The following is a 26,011-nucleotide window of genomic DNA, read 5'->3' as shown; positions in this document are numbered from 1 at the left end:
CTACACTAACCATCATAGTCGACAGTAACCATCATAGTCTACAATAACCATCATAGTCTACACTAACCATCATTGAATACACTAACCATCATAGTCTACACTAACCATCATAGTCTACAGTAACCATCATAGTCTACAGTATCCATCATAGTCTATAGTAACCATCATAGTCTACAGTAACCATCATAGTCTACAGTAACCATCATAGTCTACAGTAACCATCATACTCTACACTAACCATCATAGTCTACACTAACCTTCATAGTCTACAATAACCATCATAGACTACAGTAACCATCATAGTCTACAGTAACCATCATAGTCTACACTAACCATCATAGTCTACACTAACCATCATAGTTTACACTAACCATCATAGTCTACACTAACCATCAAAGTCTACACTAACCATCATAGTCTACAGTAACCATCATAGTCTACAGTAACCATCATAGTCTACAGTAACTATCATAGTCTACAGCAACCATCATAGTCTACACTAACCATCATAGTCTACACTAACCATCATTGTCTACACTAACCATCATAGTCTACACTAACCATCATAGTCTACAGTAACCCTCATAGTGTACACTAACTATCATAGTCTACACTAACCATCATAGTCTACAGTAACCCTCATAGTGTACACTAACTATCATAGTCTACACTAACCATCATAGTCTACAGTAACCATCATAGTGTACACTAACCATCATAGTCTACACTAACCATCATAGTCTACAGTAACTATCATAGTCTACAGTAACCATCATAGTCTAGAGTAACCATCATAGTCTACAGTAACTATCATAGTCTACACTAACCATCATAGTCTACAGTAACCATCATAGTCTACAGTAACCATCATAGTGTACAGTAACTATAATAGTCTACAGTAACTATCATAGTCTACAGTAACCATCATAGTCTACAGTAACTATCATAGTCTACACTAACCATCATAGTCTACAGTAACTATCATAGTCTACAGTAACCATCATAGTCTACAGTAACCATCATAGTGTACAGTAACTATCATAGTCTACACTAACCATCATAGTCTACACTAACCATCATAGTCTACACTAACCATCATAGTCTACACTAACCATCATAGACTACAGTAACCATCATAGTCTACAGTAACCATCATAGTCTACACTAACCATCATAGTCTACAGTAACCATCATAGTCTACAGTAACCATCATAGTCTACAGTAACCATCATAGTCTACAGTAACCATCATAGTCTACACTAACCATCATAGTCTACAGTAACCATCATAGTCTACACTAACCATCATAGTCTACAGTAACCATCACAGTCTACAGAAACCATCATAGTCTACACTAACCATCATAGTCTACAGTAACCATCATAGTCTAAAATAACCATCATAGTCTACACTAGCCATCATTGAATACACTAACCATCATAGTCTACACTAACCATCATAGTCTACAGTAACCATCATAGTCTACAGTAACCATCATAGTCTACATTACCCATCATAGTCTACAGTAACCATCATAGTCTACAGTAACCATCATAGTCTACAGTAACCATCATAGTCTAGAGTACCCATCATAGTCTACACTAACCATCATAGTCTACAGTAACCATCATAGTCTACACTAACCACCATAGTCTACACTAACCATCATAGTCTACACTAACCATCATAGTCTACACTAACCATCATAGTCTACAGTAACCATCATAGTCCACACTAACCATCATAGTCTACACTAACCATCATAGTCTACAGTAACCATCATAGTCTACAGTAACCATCATAGTCTACAGTAACCATCATAGTCTACAGTAACCATCATATTCTACAGTAACCATCATAGTCTACAGTAACCATCATAGTCTACAGTAACCATCATAGTCTACACTAACCATCATAGTCTACAGTAACCATCATAGTCTACACTAACCATCATAGTCTACACTAACCATCATAGTCTACAGTAACCATCATAGTCTACAGTAACCATCATAGTCTACACTAACCATGATAGTCTACAGTAACCATCATAGCCTACAGTAACCATCATAGTCTACAGTAACGATCATAGTCTACAGTAACCATCATAGTCTACACTAACCATCATAGTCTACAGTAACCATCATAGTCTACACTAACCATCATAGTCTACAGTAACCATCATAGTCTACAGTAACCATCATAGTCTACACTAACCATCATAGTCGACAGTAACCATCATAGTCTACAATAACCATCATAGTCTACACTAACCATCATTGAATACACTAACCATCATAGTCTACACTAACCATCATAGTCTACAGTAACCATCATAGTCTACAGTATCCATCATAGTCTATAGTAACCATCATAGTCTACAGTAACCATCATAGTCTACAGTAACCATCATAGTCTACAGTAACCATCATACTCTACACTAACCATCATAGTCTACACTAACCTTCATAGTCTACAATAACCATCATAGACTACAGTAACCATCATAGTCTACAGTAACCATCATAGTCTACACTAACCATCATAGTCTACACTAACCATCATAGTTTACACTAACCATCATAGTCTACACTAACCATCAAAGTCTACACTAACCATCATAGTCTACAGTAACCATCATAGTCTACAGTAACCATCATAGTCTACAGTAACTATCATAGTCTACAGCAACCATCATAGTCTACACTAACCATCATAGTCTACACTAACCATCATAGTCTACACTAACCATCATAGTCTACACTAACCATCATAGTCTACAGTAACCCTCATAGTGTACACTAACTATCATAGTCTACACTAACCATCATAGTCTACAGTAACCCTCATAGTGTACACTAACTATCATAGTCTACACTAACCATCATAGTCTACAGTAACCATCATAGTGTACACTAACCATCATAGTCTACACTAACCATCATAGTCTACAGTAACTATCATAGTCTACAGTAACCATCATAGTCTACAGTAACCATCATAGTCTACAGTAACTATCATAGTCTACACTAACCATCATAGTCTACAGTAACCATCATAGTCTACAGTAACCATCATAGTGTACAGTAACTATAATAGTCTACAGTAACTATCATAGTCTACAGTAACCATCATAGTCTACAGTAACTATCATAGTCTACACTAACCATCATAGTCTACAGTAACTATCATAGTCTACAGTAACCATCATAGTCTACAGTAACCATCATAGTGTACAGTAACTATCATAGTCTACACTAACCATCATAGTCTACACTAACCATCATAGTCTACACTAACCATCATAGTCTACACTAACCATCATAGACTACAGTAACCATCATAGTCTACAGTAACCATCATAGTCTACAGTAACCATCATAGTCTACAGTAACCATCATAGTCTACATTAACCATCATAGTCTACAGTAACCATCATAGTCTACAGTAACAATCATAGTCTACAGTAAACATCATAGTCTACAGTGACCGTCATAGTCCACAGTAACCATCATAGTCTACACTAACCATCATAGTCTACAGTAACCATCATAGTCTACACTAACTATCACAGTCTACAGTAACCATCATAGTCTACAGTAACCATCATAGTCTACAGTAACCATCATAGTCTACACTAACCATTATAGTCTACACTAACCATCATAGTCTACACTATCCATCATAGTCTACACTAACCATCATAGTCTACACTAACCATCATTGTCTACAGTAACCATCATAGTCTACAGTAAGCATCATAGTCTACACTAACCATCATAGTCTACACTAATATCACAGTCTACACTAACCATCATAGTTTACACTAACCATCATAGTCTACACTAACCATCATAGTCTACACTAACCATCATAGTCTACAGTAACCATCATAGTCTACAGTAACCATCATAGTCTACACTAACCATCATAGTCTACACTAACCATCATAGTCTACACTAACCATCATAGTCTACACTAACCTTCATAATCTACACTAACCATCATAGTCTACAGTAACCATCATAGTGTACACTAACTATCATAGTCTACACTAACCATCATAGTCTACAGTAACCATCATAGTGTACACTAACCATCATAGTCTACACTAACCATCATAGTCTACAGTAACTATCATAGTCTACAGTAACCATCATAGTCTACAGTAACCATCATAGTCTACAGTAACTATCATAGTCTACACTAACCATCATAGTCTACAGTAACCATCATAGTCTACAGTAACCATCATAGTGTACAGTAACTATCATAGTCTACAGTAACTATCATAGTCTACAGTAACCATCATAGTCTACAGTAACCATCATAGTCTACAGTAACCATCATAGTCTACAGTAACTATCATAGTCTACACTAACCATCATAGTCTACAGTAACCATCATAGTCTACAGTAACCATCATAGTGTACAGTAACTATCATAGTCTACACTAACCATCATAGTCTACACTAACCATCATAGTCTACACTAACCATCATAGTCTACACTAACCATCATAGTCTACACTAACCATCATAGACTACAGTAACCATCATAGTCTACAGTAACCATCATAGTCTACAGTAACCATCATAGTCTACAGTAACCATCATAGTCTACATTAACCATCATAGTCTACAGTAACCATCATAGTCTACAGTAACAATCATAGTCTACAGTAACCATAATAGTCTACAGTGACCGTCATAGTCCACAGTAACCATCGTAGTGTACACTAACCATCATAGTCTACAGTAACCATCATAGTCTACACTAACCATCATAGTCTACAGTAACCATCATAGTCTACACTAACTATCATAGTCTACAGTAACCATCATAGTCTACAGTAACCATCATAGTCTACAGTAACCATCATAGTCTACACTAACCATCATAGTCTACACTAACCATCATAGTCTACACTAACCATCATAGTCTACACTAACCATCATAGTCTACACTAACCATCATTGTCTACACTAACCATCATAGTCTACAGTCACCATCATAGTCTACAGTAACCATCATAGTCTACACTAACCATCATAGTCTACACTAACCATCATAGTCTACACTAACCATCATAGTCTACACTAACCATCATAGTCTACACTAACCATCATAGTCTACAGTAACCATCATAGTCTACAGTAACCATCATAGTCTACAGTAACCATCATAGTCTACACTAACCATCATAGTCTAAACTATCCATCATAGTCTACACTAACCATCATAGTTTACACTAACCATCATAGTCTACACTAACCATCATAGTCTACACTAACCATCATAGTCTACAGTAACCATCATAGTCTACAGTAACCATCATAGTCAACACTAACCATCATATTCTACACTAACCATCATAGTCTACAGTAACCATCATAGTCCACAGTAACTATCATAGTCTTCAGTAACCATCATAGTCTACACTAACCATCATAGTCTACACTAACCATCATAGTCTACACTAACCATCATAGTCTACACTAACTATCATAGTCTACACTAACCATCATAGTCTACACTAACCATCATAGTGTACACTAACCATCATAGTCTACACTAACCATCATAGTCTACAGTAACCATCATAGTCTACAGTAACTATCATAGTCTACAGTAACCATCATAGTCTACAGTAACCATCATAGTCTACAGTAACTATCATAGTCTACACTAACCATCATAGTCTACAGTAACCATCATAGTCTACAGTGACCATCATAGTGTGCAGTAACTATCATAGTCTACAGTAACCATCATAGTCTACACTAACTATCATAGTCTACACTAACCATCATAGTCTACACTAACCATCATAGTCTACACTAACCATCATAGTCTACACTAACCATCATAGTCTACAGTAACCATCATAGTCTACACTAACCATCATAGTCTACAGTAACCATCAATGTCTACACTAACCATCATAGTCTACACTAACCATTATAGTCTACAGTAACCATCATAGTCTACAGTAACCATCATAGTCTTCAGTAACCATCATAGTCTACACTAACCATCATAGTCTACACTAACCATCATAGTCTACATTAACCATCATAGTCTACACTAACCATCATAGACTACAGTAACCATCATAGTCTACAGTAACCATCATAGTCTACAGTAACCATCATAGTCTACAGTAACCATCATAGTCTACATTAACCATCATAGTCTACAGTAACCATCATAGTCTACAGTAACAATCATAGTCTACAGTAACCATCATAGTCTACAGTGACCGTCATAGTCCACAGTAACCATCATAGTCTACACTAACCATCATAGTCTACAGTAACCATCATAGTCTACACTAACTATCATAGTCTACAGTAACCATCATAGTCTACAGTATCCATCATAGTCTACAGTAACCATCATAGTCTACACTAACCATCATAGTCTACACTAACCATCATAGTCTACACTATCCATCATAGTCTACACTAACCATCATAGTCTACACTAACCATCATTGTCTACAGTAACCATCATAGTCTACAGTAACCATCATAGTCTACACTAACCATCATAGTCTACACTAATATCACAGTCTACACTAACCATCATAGTTTACACTAACCATCATAGTCTACACTAACCATCATAGTCTACACTAATATCACAGTCTACACTAACCATCATAGTTTACACTAACCATCATAGTCTACACTAACCATCATAGTCTACACTAACCATCATAGTCTACAGTAACCATCATAGTCTACAGTAACCATCATAGTGTACACTAACCATCATAGTCTACACTAACCATCATAGTCTACACTAACCATCATATTCTACACTAACCTTCATAATCTTCACTAACCATCATAGTCTACAGTAACCATCATAGTGTACACTAACTATCATAGTCTACACTAACCATCATAGTCTACAGTAACCATCATAGTGTACACTAACAATCATAGTCTACACTAACCATCATAGTCTACAGTAACTATCATAGTCTACAGTAACCATCATAGTCTAGAGTAACCATCATAGTCTACAGTAACTATCATAGTCTACACTAACCATCATAGTCTACAGTAACCATCATAGTCTACAGTAACCATCATAGTGTACAGTAACTATCATAGTCTACAGTAACTATCATAGTCTACAGTAACCATCATAGTCTACAGTAACTATCATAGTCTACACTAACCATCATAGTCTACAGTAACTATCATAGTCTACAGTAACCATCATAGTCTACAGTAACCATCATAGTCTACAGTAACTATCATAGTCTACACTAACCATCATAGTCTACAGTAACCATCATAGTCTACAGTAACCATCATAGTGTACAGTAACTATCATAGTCTACACTAACCATCATAGTCTACACTAACCATCATAGTCTACACTAACCATCATAGTCTACACTAACCATCATAGTCTACACTAACCATCATAGACTACAGTAACCATCATCGTCTACAGTAACCATCAGTCTACAGTAACCATCATAGTCTACAGTAACCATCATAGTCTACATTAACCATCATAGTCTACAGTAACCATCATAGTCTACAGTAACAATCATAGTCTACAGTAACCATAATAGTCTACAGTGACCGTCATAGTCCACAGTAACCATCATAGTCTACACTAACCATCATAGTCTACAGTAACCATCATAGTCTACACTAACCATCATAGTCTACAGTAACCATCATAGTCTACACTATCATAGTCTACAGTAACCATCATAGTCTACAGTAACGATCATAGTCTACAGTAACGATCATAGTCTACACTAACCATCATAGTCTACACTAACCATCATAGTCTACACTAACCATCATAGTCTACACTAACCATCATAGTCTACAGTAACCATCATAGTCTACAGTAACCATCATAGTCTACACTAACCATCATAGTCTACACTAACCATCATAGTCTACACTAACCATCATAGTCTACACTAACCATCATAGTCTACACTAACCATCATAGTCTACAGTAACCATCATAGTCTACAGTAACCATCATAGTCTACAGTAACCATCATAGTCTGCACTAACCATCATAGTCTAAACTAACCATCATAGTCTACACTAACCATCATAGTCTACACTAACCATCATAGTCTACAGTAACCATCATAGTCTACAGTAACCATCATAGTCTACAGTAACTATCATAGTCTACACTAACCATCATAGTCTAAACTAACCATCATAGTCTACACTAACCATCATAGTTTACACTAACCATCATAGTCTACACTAACCATCATAGTCTACACTAACCATCATAGTCTACAGTAACCATCATAGTCTACAGTAACCATCATAGTCAACACTAACCATCATATTCTACACTAACCATCATAGTCTACAGTAACCATCATAGTCCACAGTAACTATCATAGTCTTCAGTAACCATCATAGTCTACACTAACCATCATAGTCTACACTAACCATCATAGTCTACACTAACCATCATAGTCTACACTAACTATCATAGTCTACACTAACCATCATAGTCTACACTAACCATCATAGTGTACACTAACCATCATAGTCTACACTAACCATCATAGTCTACAGTAACCATCATAGTCTACAGTAACTATCATAGTCTACAGTAACCATCATAGTCTACAGTAACCATCATAGTCTACAGTAACTATCATAGTCTACACTAACCATCATAGTCTACAGTAACCATCATAGTCTACAGTGACCATCATAGTGTGCAGTAACTATCATAGTCTACAGTAACCATCATAGTCTACACTAACCATCATAGTCTACACTAACCATCATAGTCTACACTAACCATCATAGTCTACACTAACCATCATAGTCTACACTAACCATCATAGTCTACAGTAACCATCATAGTCTACACTAACCATCATAATCTACAGTAACCATCAATGTCTACACTAACCATCATAGTCTACACTAACCATCATAGTCTACAGTAACCATCATAGTCTACAGTAACCATCATAGTCTTCAGTAACCATCATAGTCTACACTAACCATCATAGTCTACACTAACCATCATAGTCTACACTAACCATCATAGTCTACACTAACCATCATAGTCTACACTAACCATCATAGTCTACAGTAACCATCATAGTCTACACTAACCATCATAGTCTACAGTAACCATCAATGTCTACACTAACCATCATAGTCTACACTGACCATCATAGTCTACAGTAACCATCATAGTCTACAGTAACCATCATAGTCTTCAGTAACCATCATAGTCTACACTAACCATCATAGTCTACACTAACCATCATAGTCTACACTAACCATCATAGTCTACACTAACTATCATAGTCTACACTAACCATCATAGTCTACACTAACCATCATAGTCTACACTAACCATCATAGTCTACAGTAACCATCAATGTCTACACTAACCATCATAGTCTACACTGACCATCATAGTCTACAGTAACCATCATAGTCTACAGTAACCATCATAGTCTTCAGTAACCATCATAGTCTACACTAACCATCATAGTCTACACTAACCATCATAGTCTACACTAACCATCATAGTCTACACTAACCATCATAGTCTACACTAACCATCATTGTCTACACTAACCATCATAGTCTACAGTAACCATCATAGTCTACAGTAACCATCATAGTCTTCAGTAACCATCATAGTCTACACTAACCATCATAGTCTACACTAACCATCATAGTCTACACTAACCATCATAGTCTACACTAACCATCATAGTCTACACTAACCACATAGTATCTTAGCAACTCAGAATCTATCACACTTAACTTTTCGATCTCAATTTCCTTTCGCTGTTATATTAGCTTCTGATGCACTCACACCAAGTGACATGTGATCACTTTTAAGGTTTCTCATTAATTTTACGAAAATTTTCCAGATATTCTTTTTTTTTTGTCATGATCAAACAGGTTGTTTTATCTAGATGGCTGCATCACAAACTGGAAAGTCGCTAGGGTCTAAATATCCTCCTACGTTGATTCCTATCCTTGCTACAGCTGGTTATAATTATGACCATAATTTTAATGGGGGGTGGACCGGTAAGCCAGTGGAAGGCCTCGGTCAGATGACCAAAATCTCCAGCTGTGGGTCATCATATGACTAAAAACACTTGTCCTGTTTCCTGACAAACCTTAACTGACCTAACCTTGTTATTGTGGGCTCACAAGAGTCGTGGGATCCTCCTAATGACGTTTCATTCACTATGCAAACTAACACAGTAATTTCTTTCTGGGTGGCTAGGTATATTACTAACAAGTGATAAACTGTCTCGCATCAAGTTAAGATTCCTACCGTAAATATCTAGTGTTAAGAGAGGTTTAAAGAGTACCTCTTCATACAGCATATTGTTATTCCCATCCCCTCGAGTGACCCTACAAGGCAACCCAGTCTCTATCCTGTCTTCAAGTTATCTTGAACCGTAAGCAAGTAAGTTTATTCAGGTATACACAGTTACATAGATTATCATACATAGCAGCATATGTGCTGAGAATCCAGGATAACTAAAGAGAGTCAGACAAAGTGATTTATTTCCATTGGGGTAACTGAGTAACTTTATAGTACTTAAAATCTCTTGTGTTTCGTAACTGAACTTCGACACAAGTCTCGTATCTTCTGCCCAGCTGTTTCTCATCAAAACACACAGCAATTTAAAAATACATATACATAAATCTGCGCAAGTTTGTCATGAACTTAAAACTAAGTGCGCTGATAAGTTACTTAATACGATGCAGTAGTTAAAACAAGATTGTTGTTAGTGTGTCAAACAAGAGGTGTAACTCCAACAGATGTTTATCTTCCACCAGACAGCGGACTTGACGACGCTGTTGAAGATGATCAAAACTTTCTGGTTAGCCGCAAAGAAATCTACCGCATGTTCAAAGTAAGTCCCAGCAGTGTTTCTCTAACAACCAGTAGTTAGTGTGTCCTGGCAGTGTTTCCCTAACAACCAGTAGTTAGTGAGTCCTAGCAGTGTTTCTCTAATAACCAGTAGTTAGTGAGTCCTAGCAGTGTTTCTCTAACAACCAGCAGTAAGTGAGTCCTAGCAGTGTTTCTCTAAAAACCAGTGGTTAGTGAGTCCTAGCAGTGTTTCTCTAACAACCAGCAGTAAGTGAGTCCTAGCAGTGTTTCTCTAACAACCAGCAGTAAGTGAGTCCTAGCAGTGTTTCTCTAACAACCAGCAGTAAGTGAGTCCTAGCAGTGTTTCTCTAACAACCAGCAGTAAGTGAGTCCTAGCAGTGTTTCTCTAACAACCAGCAGTAAGTGAGTCCTAGCAGTGTTTCTCTAACAAACAGCAGTTAGTGAGTCCTAGCAGTGTTCCTCTAACAATCAGTAGTTAGTGAGTCCTAGCTGTATTTCTCTAACAACCAGTAGTTAGTGAGTCCTAGCAGTGTTCCTCTAACAATCAGTAGTTAGTGAGTCCTAGCAGTGTTCCTCTAACAACCAGCAGTGAGTCCTAGCAGTGTTCCTCTAACAATCAGTAGTTAGTGAGTCCTAGCAGTTTTTCTCTAACAGCCAGCAGTAAGTGAGTCCTAGCAGTGTTTCTCTAAAAACCAGTAGTTAGTGAGTCCTAGCAGTGTTTCTCTAACAACCTGCAGTAAGCGAGTCCTAGCAGTGTTCCTCTAACAATCAGTAGTTAGTGAGTTCTAGCAGTGTTCCTCTAACAACCAGCAGTAAGTGAGTCCTAGCAGTGTTCCTCTAACAATCAGTAGTTAGTGAGTCCTAGAAGTGTTCCTCTAACAACCGGCAGTAAGTGAGTCCTAGCAGTGTTCCTCTAACAATCAGTAGTTAGTGAGTCCTAGCAGTGTTTCTCTAACAGCCAGCAGTAATTGAGTCCTAGCAGTGTTTCTCTAACAACCAGCAGTGAGTCCTAGCAGTGTTTCTCTAACAAACAGCTGTGAGTCCTAGCAGTGTTTCTCTAACAAACAGCAGTTAGTGAGTCCTAGCAGTGTTTCTCTAACAATCAGTAGTTAGTGAGTCCTAGTTGTGTTCCTCTAACAATCAGTAGTTAGTGAGTCCTAGCAGTGCTCCTCTAACAATCAGTAGTTAGTGACTCCAAGCAGTGTTCCCCCTATCTAATAACCAGTAGTTAGTGAGTCTCTGTAGTAGTTAGTGAATCTCAGTAGTAGTGAGTGAATCTCAGTAGTAGTTAGTGAATCACAGTAGTAGTGAGTGAATCTCAGTAGTAGTGAGTGAATCTCAGTAGAAGTTAGTGAATCTCAGTAGTAGTGAGTGAATCTCAGAAGTAGTTAGTGAATCTCAGTAGTAGTGAGTCTCAGTAGTAGTTAGTGAATCTCAGCAGTAGTTAGTGAGTCTCAGTAGTAGTGAGTCTCAGTAGTAGTAGTGAGTCTCAGTAGGAGTGAGTCTCAGTAGTAGTGAGTGAATCTCAGTAGTAGTGAGTGAATCTCAGTAGTAGTGAGTGAATCTCAGTAGTACTTAGTGAATCTCAGTAGTAGTGAGTCTCAGTAGTAGTTAGTGAATCTCAGCAGTAGTTAGTGAGTCTCAGTAGTAGTGAGTCTCAGTAGTAGTAGTGAGTCTCAGTAGTAGTGAGTCTCGGTAGTAGTGAGTCTCAGCAGTAGCTAGTGAGTCTCAGCAGTAGCTAGTGAACCATACCCCCGGCCGGGATTGAACCCGCGGTCATAGAGTCTCAAAACTCCAGCCCGTCGCGCTAGCCACTAGACGGCAGTGAAGGGACTTGAGCTAGAGTTCGTCACGGCCACGCTAGCTGGAGATTCGTCTGTAAAAACTTGCATTTGTGGTCACAGAGGTGCCTGTGCTAACTTTCCTATGGTGTAGAAATATACCTAGTTGGATGAATCTTATTGTGGCTAGCTGGTCTAGTGGCTAGCGCGACGGGCTGGAGTTTTGAGACTCTATGACCGCGGGTTCAATCCCGGCCGGGGGTATGGTTTATTTGCAATCGTGTCATTACGATTTCTTAAGTCATGTAGCTAGTGAGTCTCAGCAGTAGTTAGTGAGTCTCAGTAGTAGTTAGTGAGTCTCAGTAGTAGTTAGTGAATCCCAGTAGTAGTTAGTGAATCTCAGTAGTAGTGATTCTCAGTAGTAGGGAGTCTCAGAAGTAGTTAGTGAGTCTCAGTAGTAGTCAGTGAGTCTCAGCAGTAGTTAGTGAGTCTCAGTAGTAGATAGTGAGTGTCAGTAGTAGTGAGTGAATCTCAGTAGTAGTTAGCGAATCTCAGTAGTAGTTAGTGAATCTCAGTAGTAGTTAGTGAGCCTCAGTAGTAGTTAGTGAGTCTCAGCAGTAGTTAGTGAGTCTCAGCAGTAGTTAGTGAGTCTCAGTAGTAGTTAGTGAATCTCAGTAGTAGTGAGTGAATCTCAGTAGTAGTGAGTGAATCTCAGTAGTAGTTAGTGAGTCTCAGTAGTAGTTAGTGAGTCTCAGCAGTAGTTAGTGAGTCTCAGCAGTAATTAGTGAGTCTCAGTAGTAGTTAGTGAATCTCAGTAGTAGTGAGTGAATCTCAGTAGTAGTTAGTGAATCTCAGTAGTAGTTAGTGAGTCTCAGGAGTAGTTAGTGAGTCTCAGCAGTAGTTAGTGAGTCTCAGCAGTAGTTAGTGAGTCTCAGTAGTAGTTAGTGAGTCTCAGTAGTAGTTAGTGAGTCTCAGTAGTAGTTAGTGAGTCTCAGCAGTAGTTAGTGAGTCTCAGCAGTAGTTAGTGAGTCTCAGTAGTAGTTATTGAATCTCAGTAGTAGTTAGTGAATCTCAGTAGCAGTTAGTGAATCTCAGTAGTAGTTAGTGAGTCTCAGTAGTAGCTAGCGAGTCTCAGCAACAGTTAGTGAGTCTCAGTAGTAGTTAGTGAGTCTCAGTAGTAGTTAGTGAGTCTCAATAGTAGTTAGTGAATCTCAGTAGTAGTTAGTGAATCTCAGTAGTAGTTAGTGAATCTCAGTAGTAGCTAGTGAGTCTCAGCAATAGTTAGTGAGTCTCAGTAGTAGTTAGTGAGTCTCAGTAGTAGTTAGTGAGTCTCAGTAGTAGTTAGTGAGTCTCAATAGCAGTTAGTGAGCCTCAGTAGTAGTTAGTGAGTCTCAGTAGTAGTTAGTGAGTCTCAGTAGTAGTTAGTGAGTCTCAATAGTAGTTAGTGAGTCTCAGTAGTAGTTAGTGAGTCTCAGTAGTAGTAGTTAGTGAGTCTCAGTAGTAGTTAGTGAGTCTCAGCAGTAGTTAGTGAGTGTCAGTAGTAGTTAGTGAGTCTCAGTAGTAGTTAGTGAGTCTCCGTAGTATTAGTGAGTCTCAATAGTAGTTAGTGAGTCTCAGTAGAAGTTAGTCAGTCTCACTAGTAGTAGTTAGTGAGTCTCAGTAGTAGTAGTTAGTGAGTCTCAGTAGTAGTTGTTAGTGAGTCTCAGTAGTAGTTAGTGAGTCTCAGTAGTAGTAGTTAGTGAGTCTCAGTAGTAGTTAGTGAGTCTCAGCAGTAGTTAGTGAGTCTCAGTAGTAGTTAGTGAGTCTCAGTAGTAGTTAGTGAGTCTCAGTAGTAGTTAGTGAGTCTCAGTAGTACTTAGTGAGTCTCTGAAGTAGTTAGTGAGTCTCAGTAGTAGTTAGTGAGTCTCAGTAGTAGTCACTGAGTCTCAGTAGTAGTAGTTAGTGAGTCTCAGTAGTAGTTACTGAGTCTCAGTAGTAGTTAGTGAGTCTCAGTAGTAGTTAGTGAGTCTCAGTAGTAGTTAGTGAATCTCAGTAGTAGTTAGTGAATCTCAGTAGTAGTTAGTGAGTCTCAGTAGTAGTTAGTGAGTCTCAGTAGTACTCAGTGAGTCTCAATAGTAGTTAGTGAGTCTCAGTAGAAGTTAGTGAGTCTCAGTAGCAGTAGTTAGTGAGTCTCAGTAGCAGTAGTTAGTGAGTCTCAGTAGTAGTAGTTAGTGAGTCTCAGTAGTAGTTAGTGAGTCTCAGTATTAGTAGTTAGTGAGTCTCAGTAGCAGTTAGTGAGACTCAGTAGTAGTTAGTGAGTCTCAGTAGTAGTTAGTGAGTCTCAGTAGTAGTTAGTGAGTCTAAGTAGTAGTTAGTGAGTCTCAGTAGTAGTTAGTGAATCTCAGTAGTAGTTAGTGAGTCTCAGTAGTAGTTAGTGAGTCTCAGTAGTAATTAGTGAGTCTCAGTAGTAGTTAGTGAGTCTCAGTAGTAGTTAGTGAATCTCAGTAGTAGTTAATGAATCTCAGTAGTAGTTAGTGAGTCTCAGTAGTAGTCAGTGAATCTCAATAGTAGTTAGTGAATCTCAGTAGTAGTAGTGAATCTCAGTAGTAGTTAGTGAGTCTCAGCAGTAGCTTGTGAGTCTCAGCAGTAGTTAGTGAGTCTCAGTATTAATTAGTGAGTCTCAGTAGTAGTTAGTGAGTCTCAGTAGTAGTTAGTGAGTCTCAGTAGTAGATAGTGAGTCTCAGTAGTAGTTAGTGAGTCTAAGCAGTAGTTAGTGAGTCTTAATAGTAGTTAGTGAATCTCAGTAGTAGTTAGTGAGTCTTAGTAGTAGTAGTTAGTGAGTCTCAGTAGTAGTAGTTAGTGAGTCTCAGTAGTAGTTAGTGAGTCTCAGTAGTAGTTAGTGAGTCTCAGTAGTAGTTAGTGAGTCTCAATAGTAGTAGTTAGGTAGTCTCAGTAGTGAGTCTCAGTAGTTAGTGAGTCTCAGTAGTAGTTAGTGAGTCTCAGTAGTAGTTAGTGAATCTCAGTAGTAGTTAGTGCGTCTCAGCAGTAGTTAGTGAGTCTCAGTAGTAGTTAGTGAGTCTCAGTAGTAGTTAGTGAGTCTCAGTAGTAGTTAGTGAGTCTCAGTAGTAGTTAGTGAGTCTCAGTAGTAGTAGTTAGTGAGTCTCAGTAGTAATAGTTAGTGAGTCTCAGTAGTAGTTAGTGAGTCTCAGTAGTAGTAGTTAGTGAGTCTCAGTAGTAGTTAGTGAGTCTCAGTAGTAGTTAGTGAGTCTCAGTAGTAGTTAGTGAGTCTCAGTAGTAGTTAGTGAGTCTCGGTAGTAGTTAGTGAGTCTCAGCAGTAGTTAGTGAGTCTCAGTAGTAGTTAGTGAGTCTCAGTAGTAGTAGTTAGTGAGTCTCAGTAGTAGTTAGTGAGTCTCAGTACTAGTTAGTGAGTCTCAGTAGTAGTTAGTGAGTCTCAGTAGTAGTTAGTGATTCTCAGTAGTAGTTAGTGAGCCTTAATAGTAGTTAGTGAGTATCAGTAGTAGTTAGTGAGTCTCAGTAGTAGTTAGTGAGTCTCAGCAGTAGTTAGTGAGTCTCAGTAGTAATTAGTGACTCTCAGGAGTAGTCATTGAGTATCAGTAGTAGTAGTTAGTGAGTCTCAGTAATAGTTAGTGAGTCTCAGTAGTAGTTAGTGAGTCTCAGTAGTAGTTAGTGAGTCTCAGTAGTAGTTAGTGAGTCTCAGTAGTAGTTAGTGAGTCTCAGTAATAGTTAGTGAGTCTCAGTAGTAGTTAGTGAGTCTCAGCAGTAGTTAGTGAGTCTCAATAGTAGTTAGTGAGTCTCAGTAGTAGTTAGTGAGTCTCAGTAGCAGTAGTTAGTGAGTCTCAGTAGTAGTAGTTAGTGAGTCTCAGTAGTAGTTAGTGAGTCTCAGCAGTAGTTAGTGAGTCTCAGTAGTAGTCATTGAGTCTCAGTAGTAGTAGTAGTTAGTGAGTCTCAGTAGTAGTTAGTGAGTCTCAGTAGTAGTTAGTGAGTCTCAGTAGTAGTTAGTGAGTCTTAATAGTAGTTAGTGAGTCTCAGTAGTAGTTAGTGAGTCTCAGTAGTAGTTAGTGAGTCTCAGCAGTAGTTAGTGAGTCTCAGTAGTAATTAGTGACTCTCAGTAGTAGTCACTGAGTCTCAGTAGTAGTAGTTAGCGAGTCTCAGTAATAGTTAGTGAGTCTCAGTAGTAGTTAGTGAGTCTCAGTAGTAGTTAGTGAGTCTCAGTAGTAGTTAGTGAGTCTCAGTAGTAGTTAGTGAGTCTCAGTAGTAGTTAGTGAGTCTCAGTAATAGTTAGTGAGTCTCAGTAGTAGTTAGTGAGTCTCAGCAGTAGTTAGTGAGTCTCAATAGTAATTAGTGAGTCTCAGTAGTAGTTAGTGAGTCTCAGTAGCAGTAGTTAGTGAGTCTCAGTAGTAGTAGTTAGTGAGTCTCAGTAGTAGTTAGTGAGTCTCAGCACTAGTTAGTGAGTCTCAGTAGTAGTCATTGAGTCTCAGTAGTAGTAGTAGTTAGTGAGTCTCAGTAGTAGTTAGTGAGTCTCAGTAGTAGTCATTGAGTCTCAGTAGTAATAGTTAGTCTCAGTAGTAGTTAGTGAGTCTCAGTAGTAGTTAGTGAGTCTCAGTAGTTGTTAGTGAGTCTCAGTAGTAGTTAGTGAATCTCAGTAGTAGTTAGTGAATCTCAGTAGTAGTGAGTCTCAGCAGTAGCTTGTGAGTCTCAGCAGTAGTTAGTGAGTCTCAGTAGTAGTTAGTGAGTCTCAGTAGTAGTTAGTGAGTCTCAGTAGTAGTTAGTGAGTCTCAGTAGTAGTTAGTGAGTCTCTGTAGTAGTTAGTGAGTCTCAGCAGAAGTTAGTGAGTCTCAATAGTAGTTAGTGAGTCTCCGTAGTAGTTAGTGAGTCTCAGTAGTAGTTAGTGAGTCTCAGTAGTAGTTAGTGAGTCTCAGTAGTAGTTAGTGAGTCTCAATAGCAGTTAGTGAGTCTCAATAGTAGTAGTTAGTGAGTCTCATTAGTAGTTAGTAAGTCTCAGTAGTAGTTAGTGAGTCTCAGTAGTAGTAGTTAGTGAGTCTCAGTAGTAGTTAGTGAGTCTCAGCAGTAGTTAGTGAGTCTCAGTAGTAATTAGTGGGTCTCAGTAGTAGTTAGTGAGTCTCAGTAGTAGTTCGTGAATCTCAGTAGTAGTTAGTGAATCTCACTAGTACTTAGTGAGTCTCAGTAGTAGTAGATAGTGAGTCTCAGTAGTAGTTAGTGAGTCTCAGTAATAGTGAGTCTCAGTAGTAGTTAGTGAGTCTCAGCAGTAGTTAGTGAGTCTCAGTAGTAGTTAGTGAGTCTCAGAAGTAGTTAGTGAGTCTCAGTAGTAGTAGTTAGTGAGTCTCAGTAGTAGTTAGTGAGTCTCAGTAGTAGTCATTGAGTCTCAGTAGCAGTAGTTAGTGAGTCTCAGTGGTAGTTAGTGAGTCTCAGTAGTAGTTAATGAGTCTCACTAGTAGTTAGTGAGTCTGAGTAGTAGTTAGTGAAACTCAGTAGTAGTTAGTGAATCTCAGTAGTAGTTAGTGAGTCTCAGCAGTAGCTAGTGAGTCTCAATAGTAGTTAGTGAGTCTCAGTAATAGTGAGTGTCAGTAGTAGTTAGTGAGTCTCAGTAGTAGTTAGTGAGTCTCAGTAATAGTGAGTCTCAGTAGTAGTTAGTGAGTGTCAGTAGTAGTTAGTGAGTCTCAGTAGTAGTTAGTGAGTCTCAGTAATAGTGAGTCTCAGTAGTAGTTAGTGAGTTTCAGCAGTAGTTATTGAGTCTCCATAGTAGTTAGTGAGTCTCAGTAGTAGCTAGTGAGTCTCAGTAGTAGTTAGTGAGTCTCAGTAGTAGTTAGTGAATCTCAGTAGTAGTTAGTGAATCTCAGTAGTAGTTAGTGAGTCTCAGTAGTAGTTAGTGAGTCTCAGCAGTAGTTAGTGAGTCTCAGTAGTAGATAGTGAGTCTCAGTAGTAGTTAGTGAGTCTCAGTAGTTGTTAGTGAGTCTCAGTAGTAGTTAGTGAGTCTCAGTAGTAGTTAATGAGACTCAGCAGTAGTTAGTGAGTCTCAGTAGTAGTTAGTGAGTCTCAGTAGTAGTTAGTGAGTCTCAGTAGTAGTTAGTGAGTCTCAGAAGTAGTTAGTGAGTCTCAGTAGTAGTTAGTGAGTCTCAGCAGTAGTTAGTGAGTCTCAATAGTAGTTAGTGAGTCTCAGTAGTAGTTAGTGAATCTCAGTAGTAGTTAGTGAATCTCAGTAGTAGTTAGTGAGTCTCAGCAGTAGCTAATGAGTCTCAGTAGTAATTAGTGAGTGTCAGTAGTAGTTAGTGAGTCTCAGTAGTAGTTAGTGAGTCTCAGTAATAGTGAGTCTCAGTAGTAGTTAGCGAGTGTCAGTAGTAGTTAGTGAGTCTCAGTAGTAGTTAGTGAGTCTCAGTAGTAGTTAGTGAGTCTCAGTAATAGTGAGTCTCAGTAGTAGTTAGTGAGTCTCAGTAATAGTGAGTCTCAGTAGTAGTTAGTGAGTGTCAGTAGTAGCTAGTGAGTCTCAGTAGTAGTTAGTGAGTCTCAGTAATAGTGAGTCTCATTAGTAGTTAGTGAGTTTCAGCAGTAGTTAGTGAGTCTCCATAGTAGTTAGTGAGTCTCAGTAGTAGCTAGTGAGTCTCAGTAGTAGTTAGTGAGTCTCAGTAGTAGTTAATGAATCTCAGTAGTAGCTAGTGAGTCTCAGTAGTAGTTAGTGAGTCTCAGTAGTAGTTAATGAATCTCAGTAGTAGTTAGTGAATCTCAGTAGTAGTTAGTGAGTCTCAGTAGTAGTTAGTGAGTCTCAGCAGTAGTTAGTGAGTCTCAGTAGTAGATAGTGAGTCTCAGTAGTAGTTAGTGAGTCTCAGTAGTAGTTAATGAGTCTCAGCAGTAGTTAGTGAGTCTCAGTAGTAGTTAGTGAGTTTCAGCGGTAGTTAGTGAGTCTCCATAGTAGTTAGTGAGTCTCAGTAGTAGCTAGTGAGTCTCAGTAGTAGTTAGTGAGTCTCAGTAGTAGTTAGTGAGTCTCAGCAGTAGTTAGTGAGTCTCAGTAGTAGTTAGTGAGTTTCAGCAGTAGTTAGTGAGTCTCCATAGTAGTTAGTGAGTCTCAGTAGTAGCTAGTGAGTCTCAGTAGTAGCTAGTGAGTCTCAGCAGTAGTTAGTGAGTCTCAGTAGTAGTTAGTGAGTCTCTGTAGTAGTTAGTGAGTCTCAGTAGTAGTTAGTGAGTCTCAGTAGTAGTTAGTGAGTCTCAGCAGTAGTTAGTGAGTCTCAATAGTAGTTAGTGAGTCTCAGTAGTAGTTAGTGAGTCTCAGTAGTAGTAGTTAGTGAGTCTCAGTAGTAGTATTTAGTGAGTCTCAGTAGTAGTTAGTGAGTCTCAATAGTAGTAGTTAGTGAGTCTTAGTAGTAGTAGTTAGTGAGTCTCAGCAGTAGTTAGTGAGTCTCAGTAGTAGTTAGTGACTCTCAGTGATAGTGAGTGAGTCTCAGTAGTAGTAGTTAGTGAGTCTCAGTAGTAGTAGTTAGTGAGTCTCAGTAGTAGTAGTTAGTGAGTCTCAGTAGTAGTTAGTGAGTCTCAGTAGTAGTAGTTAGTGAGTCTCAGTAGTAGTTAGTGAGTCTCAGCAGTAGTTAGTGAGTCTCAGTAGTAGTTAGTGAGTCTTAGTAGTAGTTAGTGAGTCTCAGTAGTAGTTAGTGAATCTCAGTAGTAGTTACTGAATCTCAGCAGTAGTTAGTGAGTCTCAGTAGTAGTTAGTGAGTCTCATAGTAGTTAGTGAGTCTCAGCAGTAGTTAGTGAGTCTCAGTAGTAGTAGTTAGTGTGTCTCAGTAGTAGTTAGTGAGTTTCAGTAGTAGTTAGTGAGTCTCAGCAGTAGTTAGTGAGTCTCAGTAGTAGTTAGTGAGTCTCAGTAGTAGTTAGTGAATCTCAGCAGTAGTTAGTGAGTTTCAATAGTAGTAGTTAGTGAGTCTCAGTAGTAGTTAGTGAGTCTCAGTAGTAGTTAGTGAGTCTCAGTAGTAGTTAGTGAATCTCAGTAGTAGTTAGTGCGTCTCAGCAGTAGTTAGTGAGTTTCAATAGTAGTAGTTAGTGAGTCTCAGTAGTAGTTAGTGAGTCTCAGTAGTAGTTAGTGAGTCTCAGTAGTAGTTAGTGAATCTCAGTAGTAGTTAGTGCGTCTCAGCAGTAGTTAGTGAGTCTCAGTAGTAGTTAGTGAGTCTCAGTAGTAGTTTATGAGTCTCAGTAGTAGTTAGTGAGTCTCAGTAGTAGTTAGTGAGTCTCAGTAGTAGTAGTTAGTCTCAGTAGTAGTTAGAGAGTCTCAGTAGTAGTTAGTGAGTCTCAGTAGTAGTTAGTGAGTCTCAGTAGTAGTTTGCGAGTCTCAGTAGTAGTTAGTGAATCTCAGCAGTAGTTAGTGAGTCTCAGTAGTAGTTAGAGAGCCTCAGTAGTAGTTAGTGAGTCTCAGTAGTAGTTAGTGAGTCTCAGCAGTAGATAGTGAGTCTCAGTAGTAGTTAGTGAGTCTCAGCAGTAGTTAGTGAGTCTCAGTAGTAGTTAGTGAGTCTCAGCAGTAGTTAGTGAGTCTCAGTAGTAGTTAGTGAGTCTCAGTAGTAGTTAGTGAGTCTCAGCAGTCGTTAGTGAGTCTCAGCAGTAGTTAGTGAGTCTCAGCAGTCGTTAGTGAGTCTCAGTAGTAGTAGTTAGTGAGTCTCAGCAGTAGTTTCTCAGTAGTAGTAGTTAGTGAGTCTCAGTAGTAATTAGTGAGTCTCAGCAGTAGTTAGTGAGCCTCAGTAGTAATTAGTGAGTCTCAGCAGTAGTTAGTGAGTCTCATTAGTAGTAGTTAGTGAGTCTCAGTAGTAGTTAGTGAGTCTCAGTAGTAGTTAGTGAGTTTCAGCAGTCGTTAGTGAGTCTCAGTAGTAGTAGTTAGTGAGTCTCAGCAGTAGTTTCTCAGTAGTAGTAGTTAGTGAGTCTCAGCAGTAGTTAGTGAGTCTCAGCAGTCGTTAGTGAGTCTCAGTAGTAGTAGTTAGTGAGTCTCAGCAGTAGTTTCTCAGTAGTAGTAGTTAGTGAGTCTAAGTAGTAATTAGTGAGTCTCAGCAGTAGTTAGTGAGCCTCAGTAGTAATTAGTGAGTCTCAGCAGTAGTTAGTGAGTCTCATTAGTAGTAGTTAGTGAGTCTCAGTAGTAGTTAGTGAGTCTCAGTAGTAGTTAGTGAGTTTCAGTAGTAGTTAGTGAGTCTCAGCAGTAATTAGTGAGTCTCATTAGTAGTTAGTCTCATTAGTAGTAGTTAGCGAGTCTCAGCAGTAGTTAGTGAGTCTCAGTAGTAGTAGTTAGTGAGTCTCAGCAGTAGTTAGTGAGTCTCAGTAGTAGTAGTTAGTGAGTCTCAGTAGTAATTAGTGAGTCTCAGCAGTAGTTAGTGAGCCTCAGTATTAATTAGTGAGTCTCAGCAGTAGTTAGTGAGTCTCATTAGTAGTAGTTAGTGAGTCTCAGTAGTAGTTAGTGAGTCTCAGTAGTAGTTAGTGAGTCTCAATAGTAGTTAGTGAGTATCAGTAGTAGTAGTTAGTGAGTCTCAGAAGTAGTTAGTGAGTCTCAGTAGTAGTTAGTGAGTCTCAGTAGTAGTTAGTGAGCCTCAGCAGTAGTTAGTCTCAGTAGTAGTTAGTGAATCTCACTAGTAGTTAGTGAGTCTCAGTAGTAGTTAGTGAATCTCAGTAGTAGTTAGTGAGTCTCAGCAGTAGTTAGTGAGTCTCAGTAGTAGTTTGTGAGTCTCAGCAGTAGTTAGTGAGTCTTAGTAGTAGTTAGTGAGTCTCAGTAGTAGTTAGTGAGTCCCAGTGGTAGCTAGTGAGTCTCACCAGTAGTTAGTGAGTCTCAGTAGTAGTAGTTAGTGAGTCTCAGTAGTAGTTAGTGTGTCTCAGCAGTAGTTAGTGTGTCTCAGCAGTAGTTAGTGTGTCTCAGTAGTAGTTAGTGAGTCTCAGCAGTAGTTAGTGAGTCTCAGTAGTAGTTAGTGAATCTCAGTAGAAGTTAGTGAGTCTCAGTAGTAGTTAGTGAATCTCAGTAGTAGTTAGTGAGTCTCAGCAGTAGTTAGTGAGTCTCAGTAGTAGTTAGTGAGGCTCAGCACTGTTCCCTTCTATCGACCTGTATAGTTCCATCTAACAACGTAGGGGCCCATATCTCCCTGGTATCCCTAACAACCAGCAGTTAAGAGTGCTGTCTCTGTAACAGCAACAGACAGTTCAAGTTCTGTGTTCTTTTCGCCACCAGAATAACATGGAGATGAAACGTACAGCAGCCATCAACAAAATGATGGAGGAATACCTCAACATCAACGTCACCCTCGACGCATCAGACGACCTGCTCACTGATACGTCAGACGGATCAGACGAACTACTCAGTCCTACATCAGACGACCTGATTACTCTGCTAAGCACCTCATTCTTATCCGTACTAGTAGAGGTAACTCTCAAATAAGTAAATCCAGATTACTTTAGACGTAGGTAACTCTACTTGTTAACGTAAGAGATATAATTATGTGCCTTGTAGAGGGCTCTACCTAAGAGATGTACATATGTGTAGATAAGACGCGTCTCCCTGCCTGGTACACTATTTGCTTCTCCACACAGATACAACCAGACGAGAGGGAGGAGGTGCTGGCCCAGCAGCACGCTGATCTCTACAACCACTACACCGTCGAGCAACTACAGCACGAGTTTCCTGCAGTAGGTATCTGACCACCACCTGTATCACACTACCTGTATCACATAACCTGTATCACACTACCTGTATCACATAACCTGTATCACACTACCTGTATCACATAACCTGTATCACACTACCTGTATCACACTACCTGTATCACACTACATGTATCACACTACCTGTATCACACTACATGTATCACACTACCTGTATCACACTACATGTATCACACTACCTGTATCACACCAACTGTATCATACTACCTGTATCACACTACCTGTATCACACTGCCTGTATCACACCACCTGTATCACACTACCTGTATCACACCAACTGTATCATACTACCTGTATCACACTACCTGTATCACACTACCTGTATCACACCACCTGTATCACGCTACATGTATCACACCACCTGTATCACACTACCTGTATCACACCAACTGTATCATACTACCTGTATCACACTACCTGTATCACACCACCTGTATCACACTACCTGTATCACATAACCTGTATCACACTACCTGTATCACACTACCTGTATCATACTACCTGTATCACACTACCGTATCACACCAACTGTATCATACTACCTGTATCACACTACCTGTATCACACTACCTGTATCACACCACCTGTATCACACTACCTGTATCACACCAACTGTATCATACTACCTGTATCACACTACCTGTATCACACCACCTGTATCACACTACCTGTATCATATAACCTGTATCACACTACCTGTATCACACTACCTGTATCATACTACCTGTATCACACTACCGTATCACACCAACTCTATCATACTACCTGTATCACACTACCTGTATCACACTACCTGTATCATACTACCTGTATCACACTACCGTATCACACCAACTCTATCATACTACCTGTATCACATAACCTGTATCACACTACCTGTATCACACTACCTGTATCATACTACATGTATCACACTACCGTATCACACCAACTCTATCATACTACCTGTAACACACTACCTGCATCACACTACCTGTATCACACTACCTGTATCACACTACCTGTATCACACTACCTGTATCACACTACCTGTAACACACTACCAGTAACACACTACCTGTATCACACTACCTGTATCATACTACCTGTATCACACTACCTGTATCACACTACCTGTATCATACTACCTGTATCACACTACCTGTTTCACACCACCTGTATCATACTACCTGTAACACACCTGTATCATACGACCTGTATCACACTACCTGTATCACACTACCTGTATCACACCACCTATATCACACTACCTCTATCACACCACCTGTTTGAAACTACATGTATCATACTTCCTGTATCACACTACCTGTATCATACTACCTGTATCACACCAAATGTATCACACTACCTGTATCACACCATCTGTATCATACTACCTGTATCACACCACATGTATCATAATACCTGTATCACACCACCTGTATCACACCACCTGTATCACACCACCTGTATCAGAATACCTGCATCACACTACCTGTATCTTGCTACATGTATCACACTACCTGTATCATACTACCTGTGTCACACCACCTGTATCATAATACCTGCATCACACTACCTGTATCACACCACCTGTATCATACTACCTGTATCACACTACCTTTATCATACTACCTGTGTCACACCACCTCTATCACACCACCTGCATCACACTACCTGTATCATACTACCTGTATCACACCACATGTATCACACTACCTGTATCACACCACCTGTATCACACCACCAGTATCACAATACATGTATCTTACTTCCTGTATCACACTACCTGTATCATACTACTGGTATCACACCATCTGTATCATACTACCTGTATCACACCACCTGTAACACACTACCTGTATCACACTACCTGTATCACACCACCTGTATCATACTAACTGCATCACACCACCTGTATCATACTACCTGTATCACACTACCTGTATCACACTACCTGTATCATACTACCTGTGTCACACCACCTGTATCATACTACCTGCATCACACTACCTGTATCACACCACCTGTATCATAATACCTGTATCTCACTACCTGTATAATACTACCTGTGTCACACCACCTCTATCACACCACCTGCATCACACTACCTGTATCATACTACCTGTATCACACCACCTGTATCACACTACCTGTATGACACCATCTGTATCACAATACCTGTATCACACTACATGTATTATACTTCCTGTATCACACTACCTGTATCATACTACCTGTATCACACCACCTGTATCATACTACCTGTATCACACCACCTGTATCACCCTACCTGTATCACACCATCTGTATCATAATACCTGTATCACACCTCCTGTATCATACTACCTGTATCACACTACCTGTATCACACCACCTGTATCACACCACCTGTATCACAATACTTGTATCACACTACCTGTATCATATTACAAGTATCATACTTCCTGTATCACACTACCTGTATCACACCACCTGTATCATACTAACTGCATCACACGACCTGTATCATACTACCTGTATCACACTACCTGTATCACACTACCTGTATCATACTACCTGTGTCACACCACCTGTATCATACTACCTGCATCACACTACCTGTATCACACCACCTGTATCATAATACCTGTATCTCACTACCTGTATAATACTACCTGTGTCACACC

General features: G+C 39.2%; 1 protein-coding gene across 1 annotated transcript in view; it reads left to right on the top strand.

Annotated features, from left to right (window-relative positions):
* LOC128703261 (uncharacterized) overlaps positions 1 to 23,327 on the top strand; it is a gene marked incomplete at its 3' end in the record, with an annotated part of 199,359 nt that extends 176,032 nt beyond the window's left edge. The window contains exons 7-9 of the mRNA XM_070080256.1: positions 10,842 to 10,918; positions 22,873 to 23,064; positions 23,232 to 23,327. Coding sequence (XP_069936357.1) covers positions 10,842 to 10,918; positions 22,873 to 23,064; positions 23,232 to 23,327 — 365 coding nt within the window. The remainder of the gene's footprint in view (positions 1 to 10,841; positions 10,919 to 22,872; positions 23,065 to 23,231) is intronic.
* Between the last annotated feature and the right edge of the window lie 2,684 nt (positions 23,328 to 26,011).

This window comes from Cherax quadricarinatus, unplaced genomic scaffold (genome assembly GCF_038502225.1).
Source record: "Cherax quadricarinatus isolate ZL_2023a unplaced genomic scaffold, ASM3850222v1 Contig254, whole genome shotgun sequence".
Lineage (NCBI taxonomy): Eukaryota > Metazoa > Arthropoda > Malacostraca > Decapoda > Parastacidae > Cherax > Cherax quadricarinatus.
Note: the sequence above shows the minus strand (reverse complement) of the source record. Positions and strands in the feature narration are given on the sequence as shown.